Here is a 12,651-nt window from a genome sequence, read left to right as displayed (position 1 = left end):
CCACCCATCCTTTCCTCAGGACCCCCCACAAACTCCTCATTCCTCAGGTCCCTCTCTGCCTCCCACTCATTCCTCAGGACACCCCCCCACCCACTCAGGCCCCCCTCGCATTCCTCAGGACCCGCCCCCCCCATTCCTCAGTACTCTCTCTGCCCCCCATTCTTTCCTTAGGACCCTCCCTTAACCCTCCCTTTCCTCAGGACCCCCTCTCCCCCATATTCTTTCCTCGGGACCCTTCCCCAAACTCCTCTTCATTCCTCAGGACCCTCTCCACGCCCCACTCTTTCCTCAGGACCCCCTCCCCACCCCCCGACACTTTCCTCAGGACCCTCTGCCCCACTCCCCCCCGAACAGGCCCACCCCCTCACACAGCCGCCCCACCCGGGGGCTCTTTCCTCCTCAGGGGACCACGGTCGGCCGCCCCCCGCCCCCGTCCACCATGGCCCCGGGCCGGAGGGTTCGCCAGGCGCTGGGCGTCTTCGGGGAGAAGCTGGTCCGTCGCCGGCCGCTGGAGCCGGGCCCGGGGGCCGAGACCCGCTTCTCCCGCTGCCTCAGCGGCCTGGACCTGGTGGCCCTCGGGGTGGGCAGCACCCTGGGCGCGGGCGTCTACGTCCTGGCCGGGGAGGTGGCCAAGGACAAGGCCGGCCCGTCCATCGTCCTCTGCTTCCTCGTGGCCGCCCTGTCGTCCGTGCTGGCCGGCCTCTGCTACGCCGAGTTCGGGGCCCGCGTCCCCCGCGCCGGCTCGGCCTACTTCTACAGCTACGTCACCGTCGGGGAGCTGTGGGCCTTCACCACCGGGTGGAACCTCATCCTCTCCTACGTCATCGGTGAGGACCCCCGGGGGCCAGGGGTGGGGGGGGGGGGGGGCCGAGACCCCCGGCCGAACCCCGCCGGGGAGAGACCGACTACCGGCCCGGTGAGGATCGTGGGGATCGGGGCGTTTCGGGGGGCGCTCACCGCTGTTCTGAGCGCCGGGGTGGACGGGTCGATCCGTGTTTATCGAGCGCTGGCCGCGGGCAGGACACTGGGCTAAGCGCCTGGGAGAGGACCGCTCAACAGAGTCGGTAGGCACACGCCTTGCCCGTAATCCGTCACTGGTATTTATCGAGCGCTGACGGTGTGCAGAGCACCGGGCTGAACGCTTGGGAGAGGACGAGACAACAGTTAGTAGACGCGTTCCCTGTCTTTAAATCAATCAAACAATCAGCGGTGATAATTGAGCTCTGACTGCGTGCAGAGCACTGGGCTGAGCACTTGGGAGAGGACGATCCAACGGAGCGGGTTGGCACCTTCTCTGCCCGTAATTAATCAATCGCTGGTATTTATCGAGGGCGTATGATGTGCAGAGCACTGGGCTAAGCGCTTGGGAGAGGACAATACCACAGAATTAGCAGACACGTTCCCTGCCTACAGCGAGCTGACAGTCTAGAAGAAAGTTAATCAAGTTGGAAAGATTTCCTGTCCACGTGAGGCTCCCACTGTAGATTAGAGGGGGAACAGGTATCGAATCCCCATTTTACCTTCGTGGAAACCGAGGCACAGAGAATTTAAGGGACTTGCCCAAGATCCCTGAGCAAGCAACGGGTGGAGCCGGAATTAGAACCCGGATCCTCTGACTCCTAGGCCTGGGCTCTTTCCACTAGGCCGCCCGCGCTGCTTCTCAATATTCAAAGAACGGCTGTGTCATCTGGCAAGCGTGGAGCATCTGTCGGTCAATCGATGGTCATTATTGAGCGCTCACTGTGTGCAGAGCACTGGGGAGGGGACACTAGAACAGATACATTCCCTGCCCACAGCCAGCTGACAATAGGTGCCAAGCACTGGGTCAGACGCCCACGTCCCGCCTCCGGCCCGGCCTCCCTCCTCACATCCCACAGCCCACCGCTCTTCTCCCCGCTTCCAACCCTTACTGAGCGCCCGTCCCCTCCAGGAAGCCTTCCCTGACTGAGCCCCCCACTTTTCCTCATCTCCCCCTCCCTTCCGCGTCTCCCCCGACTCGTCCCTTTCTTCATCCCAGCCCCACACCCCTATATCCCCCTCCCTCATTTATTTATATTATTGCCTTTCTCCCCCTCTAGACTCTCAGCTCACTGTGAATCGCCTTCATCCAAGCGCCCGGTCCGGTGCTCTGCACACGGGAAGCGCTCAATAAATACGACTGCCTGCCTCAGTCCCCCACCCCAACGGGACTCCCAATTTAAGGGGTTATCATTTCTCTATTTTTCCAGATGAGGAAACCGAGGCACAGAGGAGCTAAGTCCTGTCAGCTCCTTGCGGGCGGAGAATGCGTCTACCAACTCTTTTGCATTGTCCTCTCCCAAGCGCTTAGGACGGTGCCCCGCACACAGTAAGCGCCCAATAAAGCAGCGTGGCTCAGTGGAAAGAGCAAGGGCTTTGGAGTCAGGGCTCATGAGTTCGAATCCCAGCTCTGCCACTTGTCGGCTGTGTGACTGTGGGCGAGTCACTTCACTTCTCTGTGCCTCAGTTCCCTCATCTGTAAAATGGGGATTAAGACTGTGAGCCCCACGTGGGACAACCTGATTCCCCTATGTCTACCCCAGCGCTTAGAACAGTGCTCGGCACATAGTAAGCGCTTAACAAATACCAACATTATTATTAAATGCCACCGATTGATTGTGGGCAGGGAGCGTGACTATCAGTTCTAGGTATTCCCCCAAGTGCCCGGTACAGTGCTGCGCACAGAGTTACCACCGATCGATCGCGCGTAGGGGACACGTCTACCAACTCTGTGTTACGTTGTCCCCTCCCAAGCGCTTAGCACGGTGTCCTGCACGCAGTAAGCGCTCGATAAATACCTTGGACCAATCGGTCGGGTGGCCTTCAAGACCTGGTGCTTCTCTTCTGGAATTATTACCTGCGGTGTTTGTTAGGGGCTTACTATGTGCCAAGCACTGTGCGAAGGACCGTCAGCTCCTCGTGGGCAGGGAATGTGGCTGCCGACGCTGTTACGGGGATTGGGATGGTGCTGGGCACCCAGGGAGCGCTCAGTAAATACCATCGATTGATTGAACTAAGCGCCGGGGGAGGTAGCAAATAATCAGGTCGGACCCAGTCCCTGTCCCACCCGGGGCTCCTGGGTCTAAGCAGGAGGGAGAACGGGTATCGAATCCCCATTTTACAGATGAGGTCACTGAGGCGCAGAGAAGCAAAGTGACTTGCCCCAAGTCTCACGGCAGGCGGGTGGTGGAGTCAGGATTAGAACCCATGACCTCTGACTCCCAGGCCCGGGGTCTTTCCACTAGAGAAGCAGCGTGGCCAACGGGCAAGAGCCCGGGCTTGGGAGTCAGGGGACGTGGGTTCTAATCCCGGCTCCGCCGCCCGTCTGCTTTGAGATCTTGGGCAAGTCACCTCACTTCTCTGCGCCTCTGTGACCTCATCTGGAAAATGGGGATGAAGACTGTGAGCCCCACGTGGGACAACCTGATGACCTTGTATGTGCCCCAGCGCTTAGAACAGTGCTCGGCACAGAGTAAGCGCTTACCAAATACCATCATTATCATTATTATTATTATTTCCACTAGGCCAACCTGCCTATCTCCCCCTCTAGACCGTCAGCTCACCGGGGGCAGCGAACGTGTCTGCTAATTCTGTTGGATCGTGCTCTTCCAAGTGCTTAGCGTAGTGCCTAGAGCCCGGGCCTGGGAGTCAGAAGGTCCTGGGTTCTAATCCCGGCTCCGCCACGTGCCTGCTGGGTGACTTTGGGCCAGTCACTTCACTCCTCTGTGCCTCAGTTCCTCATCTATAGAATGGGGCTGAAGACAGTGAGCCCCACGTGGGACGGCGACTGTATCCAACCCGATTTGCCGGTATCCGCCCCAACGCCTAGTACCGTACCTGGTACCCCGTAAGCGCTTAACAAGTACCCCTATCATTATTATTCTAAGTGCTCAAAAATTATGACAGATTGGTTGCAATGCCATAATATTATTATTAGAGTAAGTGTAAGGAAATACGATTGATGGATTAATTGCCGATCAGCTTATTGAGTGCTTACCATGTGCAGAGCACTGTCCTGGCTTGGGGGGAGGGGAGAGCTAAAAGTGGGGATCCTGGAGCTCAGCCCCCCTCTGTCTTCCCCTCTTCACCCCCAGGTAGGGGGTGTAGGTGGGCTCCGCGAAACCGAACTTATCTTCCCCCCCAAATCCCGTCCTCCCCGTGACTTTCCCATCACTGTAGAAGACACCACCGTCCTTCCCGGCTCACGGGTCCCTGACCTCGGCCTTCTCCTCGACTCCTCGATCCGTCACTTAATCCTGTCGGTTCCACCTTCCCGACATCGCGAGAATCCGCCCTTTCCTCTCCATCCACAGTGGTACCATGTTCATCCAAGCACTTCTCCCCTCCCGCCTTGATGACTGGATGAGCCTCCCGGCCTCCAGCCTCTCCCCGCCCCGGCAGGGACTTCCCTCCGCCGCCCGCCTCGTTTTTCTACGGAAACGTTGGGTCCGCGTCTCCCCGCTCCTCCGGACCCTCCGCCGGCGGCCCGGCCGCCTCGGCGTCCAGCGGGAAGCGGTGGCCGTGGGGTTTGAAGGCGTCGGCGGGGCGGCCCCTTCCTCCCCGATCTCCTCCCCGGGCCCGGCCCGCAGGCTCTGCTCCTCTCGCGCCGACCCGCTCCCGGGGCCTCGACGTGGCCCGTCCGGACCCTCGGTCCATGTCCCGCCTCCGGCCCGGCCCGCTCTCCCTCCCCAAATCCCACAGCCCCCCAATCTCCCCCACTTGAAAGCCTTACGGAAGGCCCGTCTCCTCCAGGAATAATAATGTTGGTATTTGTTAAGCGCTTACTATGTGCAGAGCACCGTTCTAAGCGCTGGGGTAGGCACAGGGGAATCAGGTCGTCCCACTTGGGGCTCACAGTCTTAATCCCCATTTTACAGATGAGGTAACGGAGGCACAGAGAAGTTAAGTCACTTGCCCACAGTCACACAGCTGACAAGCGGCAGAGCCGGCATTCGAATCCATCACCTCTGACTCCAAAGCCCGTGCTCTTTCCACTGAGCCACGCTGCTTCTCCAGGGAAGCCTTCCCTGACCGAGCCCCCCACTTTTCCTCTCCTCCCCCTCCCTTCCGCGTCCCCCCGACTCGCTCCCTTTACTCTCCCTCCTCCCAGCCCCACGCCCCCATGTCCAAATCTCTCATTTATTTCCGTTAACGTCCGTCTCCCCCTGAGAGTGTCAGCTCCCTGTGGGCAGGGGATCCGTCCTATTGTATCGTCCTCTCCCAAGCGCTCAGTACAGTGCTCCGCACCTAGTAAGCGCTCAATAAATACAGTCGACTGCCGGACGGACCGACTGACCCGTGGCGGCTCACCGGTCTCCCTCCAGGGACGGCTAGCGTGGCCCGGGCCTGGAGCTCCGCCTTCGACAACCTGATTGGGAACCAGATCTCCGCCGCCCTGCAGGAGACCGTGCCCCTCGGGGTGCCCCACGTCCTGGCCGAGTACCCCGACTTCTTCGCCCTCGGCCTCGTGCTGCTGCTGACCGGTGAGGGGACGGAGCGGGGGAGGGGGTCCATCCGGTCGCGAGCTTCGCCCTCGGCCGGCCGCTGTCCGGCGAGGGTCCCGGCGTTTTGGGGGGCGGGCGGCCGAGCGGCCCCGGGTCCCCCGCCGGCCCGGGGGCGCCGGGGCGGGCTGGGCGGAGGGTGGGCTGCCCCGCTGACGACCCCCGTGGCCACCCAGGGCTGCTGGCTCTGGGGGCCAGCGAGTCGGCGCTGGTGACCAAGGTGTTCACGGCCGTGAACCTGCTGGTCCTCGGCTTTGTCGTCGTATCCGGCTTCGTCAAGGGCGACCTGCGTAACTGGCGGCTGGCGGCCGACGACTACGCGTTGGACTCCCCCGGACCCAATGACACCTACAGGTCAGGCCCCGGGGGCGGGGGGCCAGATCCCGGGGGGAGGACTGGAGTCCTCGGGAGGGCGACATAAAGAATAATATGGTATTTGTTAAGCGCTTACTATGTGCCAAGCACTGTTCTAAGCGCTGGGGGAGATACGAGGTCATCAGGTTGCCCACTTGGGGCTCACCCTCTTCGACCCCATTCGACCCCACCGAGGCACAGAGAAGTGAAGTGACTTGCCCCAGGTCACACAGCGGACACGTGAGGGAGCCGGAATTAGAACCCAAGTCCTCTGACTGCCAAGCCCGGGCTCCTGCCACTAAGCCACGCTGCCTCTCCTAGTAATAATAATGATCGTGGTATTTATTAGGCACCTACTATGTGCCAGGCACTGTGCTAACCTGCTGGGGAAGATCTAAGCTAATCGGGGGGTGGGGGGCGGTGGGCACGGTACCCGTCCCAGGTGGGGCTCCCGGTCTTCAGCCCCAATTTCCAGACGAGGGAACCGAGGCCCGGAGAAGGGAAGTGACTGGCTCAAGGTCACCCGGCAGAGCCGGGATTAGAACCCCTGACCTTCGGAGTCCCGACCCCGGGCTCTGTCGGCCGGGCCGCGCTGCTTCTCCCTGGCCTCGGTGAGGGGCGGTGGGGCTTCCCGGAGGTGACCTCTGACCCGCCCCGCCGCCCCCTCCCCTCCCCCATCGACCCCTCAGGCTGGGGCCCCTGGGCGCCGGTGGCTTCGTGCCCTTCGGCTTGGACGGGATCCTGAGGGGAGCCGCCACCTGCTTCTACGCCTTCGTCGGGTTCGACTGCATCGCCACCACGGGTGACCGAAGCCCCTCGGCCGGACCCCCGCCCCGGGATGCGCCCCGCCCCCGGGATCCTCCAACCTCCCTCCGGGATTTCCCGCCACGCCAGGATCTCCCGCCCACCCCCCCGGGGCCTCCTCCGAGATGGGTCCCCCGACCCGGGCCCTCTCCGGGATGCCCAGCTCGGCCGAGAGGGCGGGAGGGGGTGTGTGTGTGTGTGTACGTGTAGCGACTGGGGGAGGGGGGTGATCCCTGATCACCCCCGTTTACCCTCACCCCACCCCCGGCCGGGGCCCGGCCAGGAGAAGAGGCCCGGGATCCCCAGCGCACGATCCCGGTGGGCATCGTGGTGTCCCTGCTGGTCTGCTTCGTGGCCTACTTCGGGGTGTCGGCGGCGCTGACCCTGATGATGCCCTACTACCTGCTGCGTCCCGAGAGCCCCCTGCCCGAGGCCTTCCGACACGTCGGCTGGGCCCCCGCCCGCTACGTGGTGGCCGTCGGCTCGCTCTGCGCCCTGTCCACCAGGTCAGTGACCAGTCCGCCCCCTCCCCCGGGCCCGGACGGGGCTCCCGGGGGGCGGGGAAGAAGACCGGGGGGACGCGGGGGTGACCTCCCGGCGGGCACTGTTCCCCCCCCCCAGCCTCCTGGGTTCCATGTTCCCGATGCCGAGGGTCATCTTCGCCATGGCGGAAGACGGACTGCTCTTCCGGCCCCTCGCCCTCATCCACGCCCGGACGCGCACACCCCTCGTGGCCACCGTCGCCTCGGGAATCGTTGCAGGTTCGAGACTGGGGGCGCGGGGCCCCCTGTCCCCGGCCCCCACCCCGAGTCGAGCGGCGGGAGGGAACCTGGGGAACGGAAACCCTTCGGAATAATAGCGACGGCGCCGTCGGTCCAGCTAGTGATATAACGACCGCGGTATTTGCGAAGCGCGTACTACGTGCCAGGCCCTGTGCCAAGCGCCGGGGTGGGTACGAGCCGACGGGGTTGGACGCGGTCCCTGTCCCCCGTGGGGCTCACGATCTTAACCCCCGTTTTCCGGGGGAGGGAACCGGGACCCGGAGAAGTAAAGTGACTGGCCCGAGGTCACCCGGCAGGCAAGCGGCGGAGCCGGGATGAGAACCCGGGTCCTTTGGACTCCCGGGCCCGGGCTCTACCCCCTAGGCTGCCCTGCTTCTCCGGTCCTCTCTGATGATGGCATATCCCATCGTCATTATTATTATTAGCTGGTATCTCCCCCAGCGCTTAGAACAGTGCGCGACACATAGTTAGCGCTTAACGAATGCCATCTTTACTACAAGCACATCGGGTTGGACACAGTCTAGACATTCATCCATTCATTCAGGCATAATTATTAAGCCCTTACAGTCGGTCAGTCGTATTTACCGAGCGCTTACCGGGTGCAGAACACTGTACTAAGCCCTTGGGAGAGGACAATATATCAGACCCACTCCCTGCCCACAAGGAGCTTGCAATCTAGCGGGAATAATAATGATGGTATTTGTTAAGCGCCTACTGTGTGCCAAGCACTGTTCTAAGCGCTGGGGGAGATACAAGCTCATCGGGTTGTCCCCCGTGGGGCTCCCAGTTCTAAATCCCCATTTTCCAGGTGAGGGAACCGAGGCCCAGAGAAGTGAAGTGGCTTGCTCAAGGTCACCCGGCGGACAAGCGGCGGAGCCGGGATTAGAACCCACGCCCTCTGACTCCCAAGCCCTGTCCGCTAAGCCACCCTCACAGTGTGCAGAGCACTGTACTAAGCGGTGGGGAAAGTACAGTACAACCATAAAGAGTGACATTCCCTGCCCACGGCGAGCGCCCCTTTTCTCCCCTTTTCCTCTGCTCCCCCTCCCTTCCTCATCAACGCCCCCTCCCCGCCCCCCAACACTTGCCTAGATAGGTACATACTTATAATTCTATTTATTTTTATTAATGATGGGCCCATATCTATAATTCGATTTATTTAAAATAACGCTACCGATGCCTGTTTACTTGTTTTGAAGCCCCTCTCCCCCCTTCTAGACTGTGAGCCCGTTGGGGGCAGGGATGGTCTCCCTCTGTTGCCCAATCGTACTTCCCAAGTGCTTCGGCCCAGTGCTCCGCGCATAGTAAGCGCTCAATAAATACGATCGAATGAGTGGATGAGCTCACAGCAGTGGCGGAGGGGGAGATAAAGCGGGCGACGGCGGGAACGTGCCTGTGTTTGTCTCTCCACAGCTATCATGGCCTTCCTCTTTGAACTGACGGACCTGGTGGATTTAATGTCAATCGGGACGCTCTTGGCCTACTCCTTAGTGGCCGTCTGCGTCCTAATCCTCAGGTGAGCTTCCTTCAATCAATCCATTCATTCAGTGGTATTTATTGAGCGCTTCCCGTGGGCAGAGCGCTGTACGGAGCGCGTGGAAAGGACGATCCGGCAACGGACAGAGACCATCCCGCCCCGACGACGGGCTCGCGGTCTAGAAGGGGGAGACGGACCGCAGAACAAAACCAGTAGACGGGCGTCGATACCATCGAAATAGAGAAATAGAATCATAGATAGGAAATAGAGTAATAAATAATATATACGAATATACACAAGTGCTGTGGGGAGGGGAGGAGGAGCAGAGGGAAGCTGCGTGGCTTAATGGAAAGAGCCCGGGCTTGGGAGTCAGAGGTCATGGGTTCGAATCCCGGCTCTGTCACTTGTCAGCTGGGTGACTGTGGGCAAGTCACTTCACTTCTCTGGGTCTCAGGTACCTCATCTGTAAAATGGGGATTAAGACTGTGAGCCTCATGTGGGACAATCTGATTATCTCCCCCAGCGCTTAGAACAGTGCTCTGCACATAGTAAGCGCTTAACAAATACCAACAAATACATTATTATTAAAGGGAGGGCTCAGTCTGGGAAGGCCTCCTGGAGGAGGGGAGCTCTCAGAAGGACTTGGAAGAGGGGAAGAGAGTTTACCCATCTGGAGTTAGACCGGACACCACTTAGAGACCCCGGTACTATTCGGCGCCCGATAAATACGATCGAACGAATGAATCAAATGCCCTCGAGTCGTTTCCTAGTTCTAGTGACTTAACAGTAATAAGTAGAAAAATAGGTGGGTTTGTTTTTTATCTTTTTGAAACGGTACTTTTTAAGCGCTTACTATGTGCCAAGCACCATCCTAAGCACTGGGACAGTTGAACAAGTTCACCCGCTGACCTCGTGTCTACTCCGGCCCTTAGAACAGTGCCTGGCACATAGTAAGCGCTTAACAAGTACCATTTAAAAAAAAATAAAAAACAAAAAAACCCACCCATTCTCCCTCCCACTTGGGCCGTGTGGGTCAGGGATTAGGTTCATTCATTCAATCAACTGTACTTATTGAACACTTATTGTGCTAAACGCTTGGGAGAGGGCAATAATAATAATAACTGTGGTGTTTGTCAAGCACTTACTATGCCAAGCACTGGGGTGGATACAAGCAAATCGGGTTGGACAGAGTAACCCGTCCCATGTGGGGCTCACCCGTCTCCAGCCCCATTTTCCAGATGAGGTCACTGAGGCCCAGAGAAGTAAAGCGACCTGCCCAAGGTCACACAGCAGACAGGCGGCGGAGCCGGGATTAGAACCCATGACCTCTGACTTCCGGGCCCGGGCTCTATACGGCAATAGAGAGAGGCACTCCCTGCCCACAACGAGCTTACCCGACCCGATGATCTCGTATGCGTTCATTCAGTCTTATTTACTGAGCGCTTACCGTGTGCAGAGCACTGTGCCAAGCCCTTGGAGAGTACGATTCGGCAACCGTTGGAGACAACTCCTACCCAACAACGGGCTCGCGGTCTAGAAGCGGGGGAGACAGGCGACAAAGCAAAACAATTCATCCCTCGACGCTTAGCACAGTGCTTGGGGTGTAGTCGACGCTTCACTAATGCAACGATTGCCGTTATTCCTCCGTGATGCTTTTGGGACGGGGGTCGGGGGGGGGTCTCCTCTGACCCTCCTGTTTTCTGGGGGCCCCAGGTACCAGCCGGATGAGCTGATGGAGCGGAAGGGAGAGGAATGTGTGGAGCTTCGGTCTCTGAGGGAGGAGAAGGCGGTCCGGCCCGAGGGAGGGCCCGGTCATCCAGCGCGGACCCTCTCCCGCCTCCTCTGCCACGTCCCCCCGGCCCCCACCCCCGCCTCCGGCCGCCTGGTCTACGTCTGCGTCTCGCTGCTCGGTGAGGGGCCGCCCGCCCCCGAAACGGAGAGGGGCTCCCCGGGGCGGTGGGGGTTTGGGGGGACCGGGGGGCCGGGGGGCGTCCCCCTGACCCGTCTGGCTCCGCCCGCAGCCGTGGGGCTGACCGCCCTCAGCCTGGTGCTGGCCCAGTGGGCCGAAGAGCTGCTGGCCGGGAGCCCCGGCAGGGTGGCCTTGTTCCTGCTGCTCCTGGTGCTGGTCGCCGGGGTCACCGGGGTCATCTGGAGGCAACCGCAGAGCCCCACACGCCTCAGCTTCAAGGTGACGGCGGACGATGCCGGCCTCCCTCCCTCCTTTTCCCCCTGACCGGCCAACGGCCTCCCTCTCTCCCTGACGTCCGGCCGACGCCGGCTCCCCGCGGTCGGTGAGGGGGGCCCGTCCGCCGGCCTGCCCTCGCACCTCCCCGCCCCCTTCCCCGCCAGCCTTGCCCGTGCCAGGCCTCGAGGCCCGCGTCCGTCTCCCCTCAGGTGCCCATCCTGCCCTTCCTCCCCGTGGTCAGCATCTTCATCAACGTTTACCTCATGATGCAGCTCAGCGCGGGCACCTGGGCCCGGTTCGGGGTCTGGATGGCCTTGGGTGAGTGTCGCCGCCCCCACCCCGGACCCCCGCCCCCCGAGGCCGCGGCCTGTGAGACCGGGGACCCCCGCTAAGCCCTCCCCGCCTCCCCCCAGGCTTCGCCATCTACTTCGGCTACGGGATCCGGCACAGCGCCGAGGGGCAGCGCGGCGACCCCCTGCCCTCCAAGACGCAGTCCGGCGACACGTCGGTCTGACCGCCGCCCGGACCCCCTCCCCACCTCGGCCCCGGGATGACCACGCTCCTTCCCTTCGCTGGGCCCCACGACGCGGGGCGTGGGGAAGCTGGGTCAGTAGGGAGAGACGGACAGCTCTTTCGAATCCGGACTCCTTTTTTGTTTTATAGTACACTGGATCGGTTCCCTTTGTATTAAAAGGAAAAAAAATAAGGGCCGTCTGCCTTCTTTTGCAAGCCCCCTCCCCCTCCTCATCCTCCCCCACACCCTGCCCTAAATAATAAATAATGATGATGATAATTGTTAAGCGCTTACTATGTGCCAGGCCCCGTAATAATACTCACAACTGTAGTATTTAAGCGCTTACTAGGTGCCAGGGACTGTACTAAGCGCTGAGGTGGATACAAGCAAATCACGTTGGACTCGGGCCCTGTCCCCTTGGGGGCTCACAGTCTCAATCCCCATTTTATGGATGAGGGAACTGAGGAACAGAGAAGTGACGTGGCTTGGTCGAGGACACAAGGCAGACAAGAAGTGGCGGAGTCGGGTTGAGAACCCATGACCTTCTGACTCCCAGGCCCGGGCTCTACCCACTACGCCATGCTGCCTTCTGGGGAGCAGAATATCCTGGTTCATGGGAAGGGGTAGGTTGGAGGCTGAGAGGAGGAGGCTAGGGGAGGGGGCTGAAGATAGAGGATGAGGAGGGGACTGAAATGGAGGCTGAGGGGGGCTGAAGATAGAGGCTGAGAGGAGGAGGGGGTTGAAGATAGAGGTTGAGGAGGTGGGCCGAGGAGAGGGTGAGAGGAAGGGACTGAAGATAGAGGCTTAGGAGAGGGGGCTGAAAGTGGAGGCTGAGAGGAGGCTGAGGAGATGCTGAGAGGAAGGGGCTGAAGTTAGAAGCTGAGGAGAGGCTGAGGGGAGGGGGCTGAAGATAGAGGCTGAGGAGGGGGCTGAAGATAAAGGCTGAGGGAGGCTGAAGATTGGGCTGAGGACAGGGTGAGAGGAGGGGGCTGAAGATAGAGGCTGAGGAGAGGGGG

The 12,651-nt window shown here is 60.6% G+C and overlaps 1 protein-coding gene across 1 annotated transcript; it reads left to right on the top strand.

Annotated features, from left to right (window-relative positions):
• The first annotated feature begins 406 nt into the window (after positions 1-406).
• On the top strand, positions 407-11,827 carry SLC7A3 (solute carrier family 7 member 3). Its single transcript, XM_029067100.2, has 11 exons — positions 407-827; positions 5,343-5,501; positions 5,696-5,873; positions 6,563-6,675; positions 6,961-7,183; positions 7,299-7,438; positions 8,873-8,975; positions 10,650-10,846; positions 10,958-11,124; positions 11,331-11,439; positions 11,535-11,827. Exons 1-11 carry the CDS (start codon positions 440-442, stop codon positions 11,633-11,635), a joined length of 1,878 nt encoding a protein of 625 aa, XP_028922933.1. The 5' UTR covers positions 407-439; the 3' UTR covers positions 11,636-11,827.
• Positions 11,828-12,651: the final 824 nt, after the last annotated feature.

The sequence above is a fragment of the Ornithorhynchus anatinus genome, chromosome 6, assembly GCF_004115215.2.
Source record: "Ornithorhynchus anatinus isolate Pmale09 chromosome 6, mOrnAna1.pri.v4, whole genome shotgun sequence".
NCBI lineage: Eukaryota > Metazoa > Chordata > Mammalia > Monotremata > Ornithorhynchidae > Ornithorhynchus > Ornithorhynchus anatinus.
The sequence above is the reverse complement of the archived record's forward strand: the minus strand, read 5'-3'. Positions and strand labels throughout refer to the sequence as shown.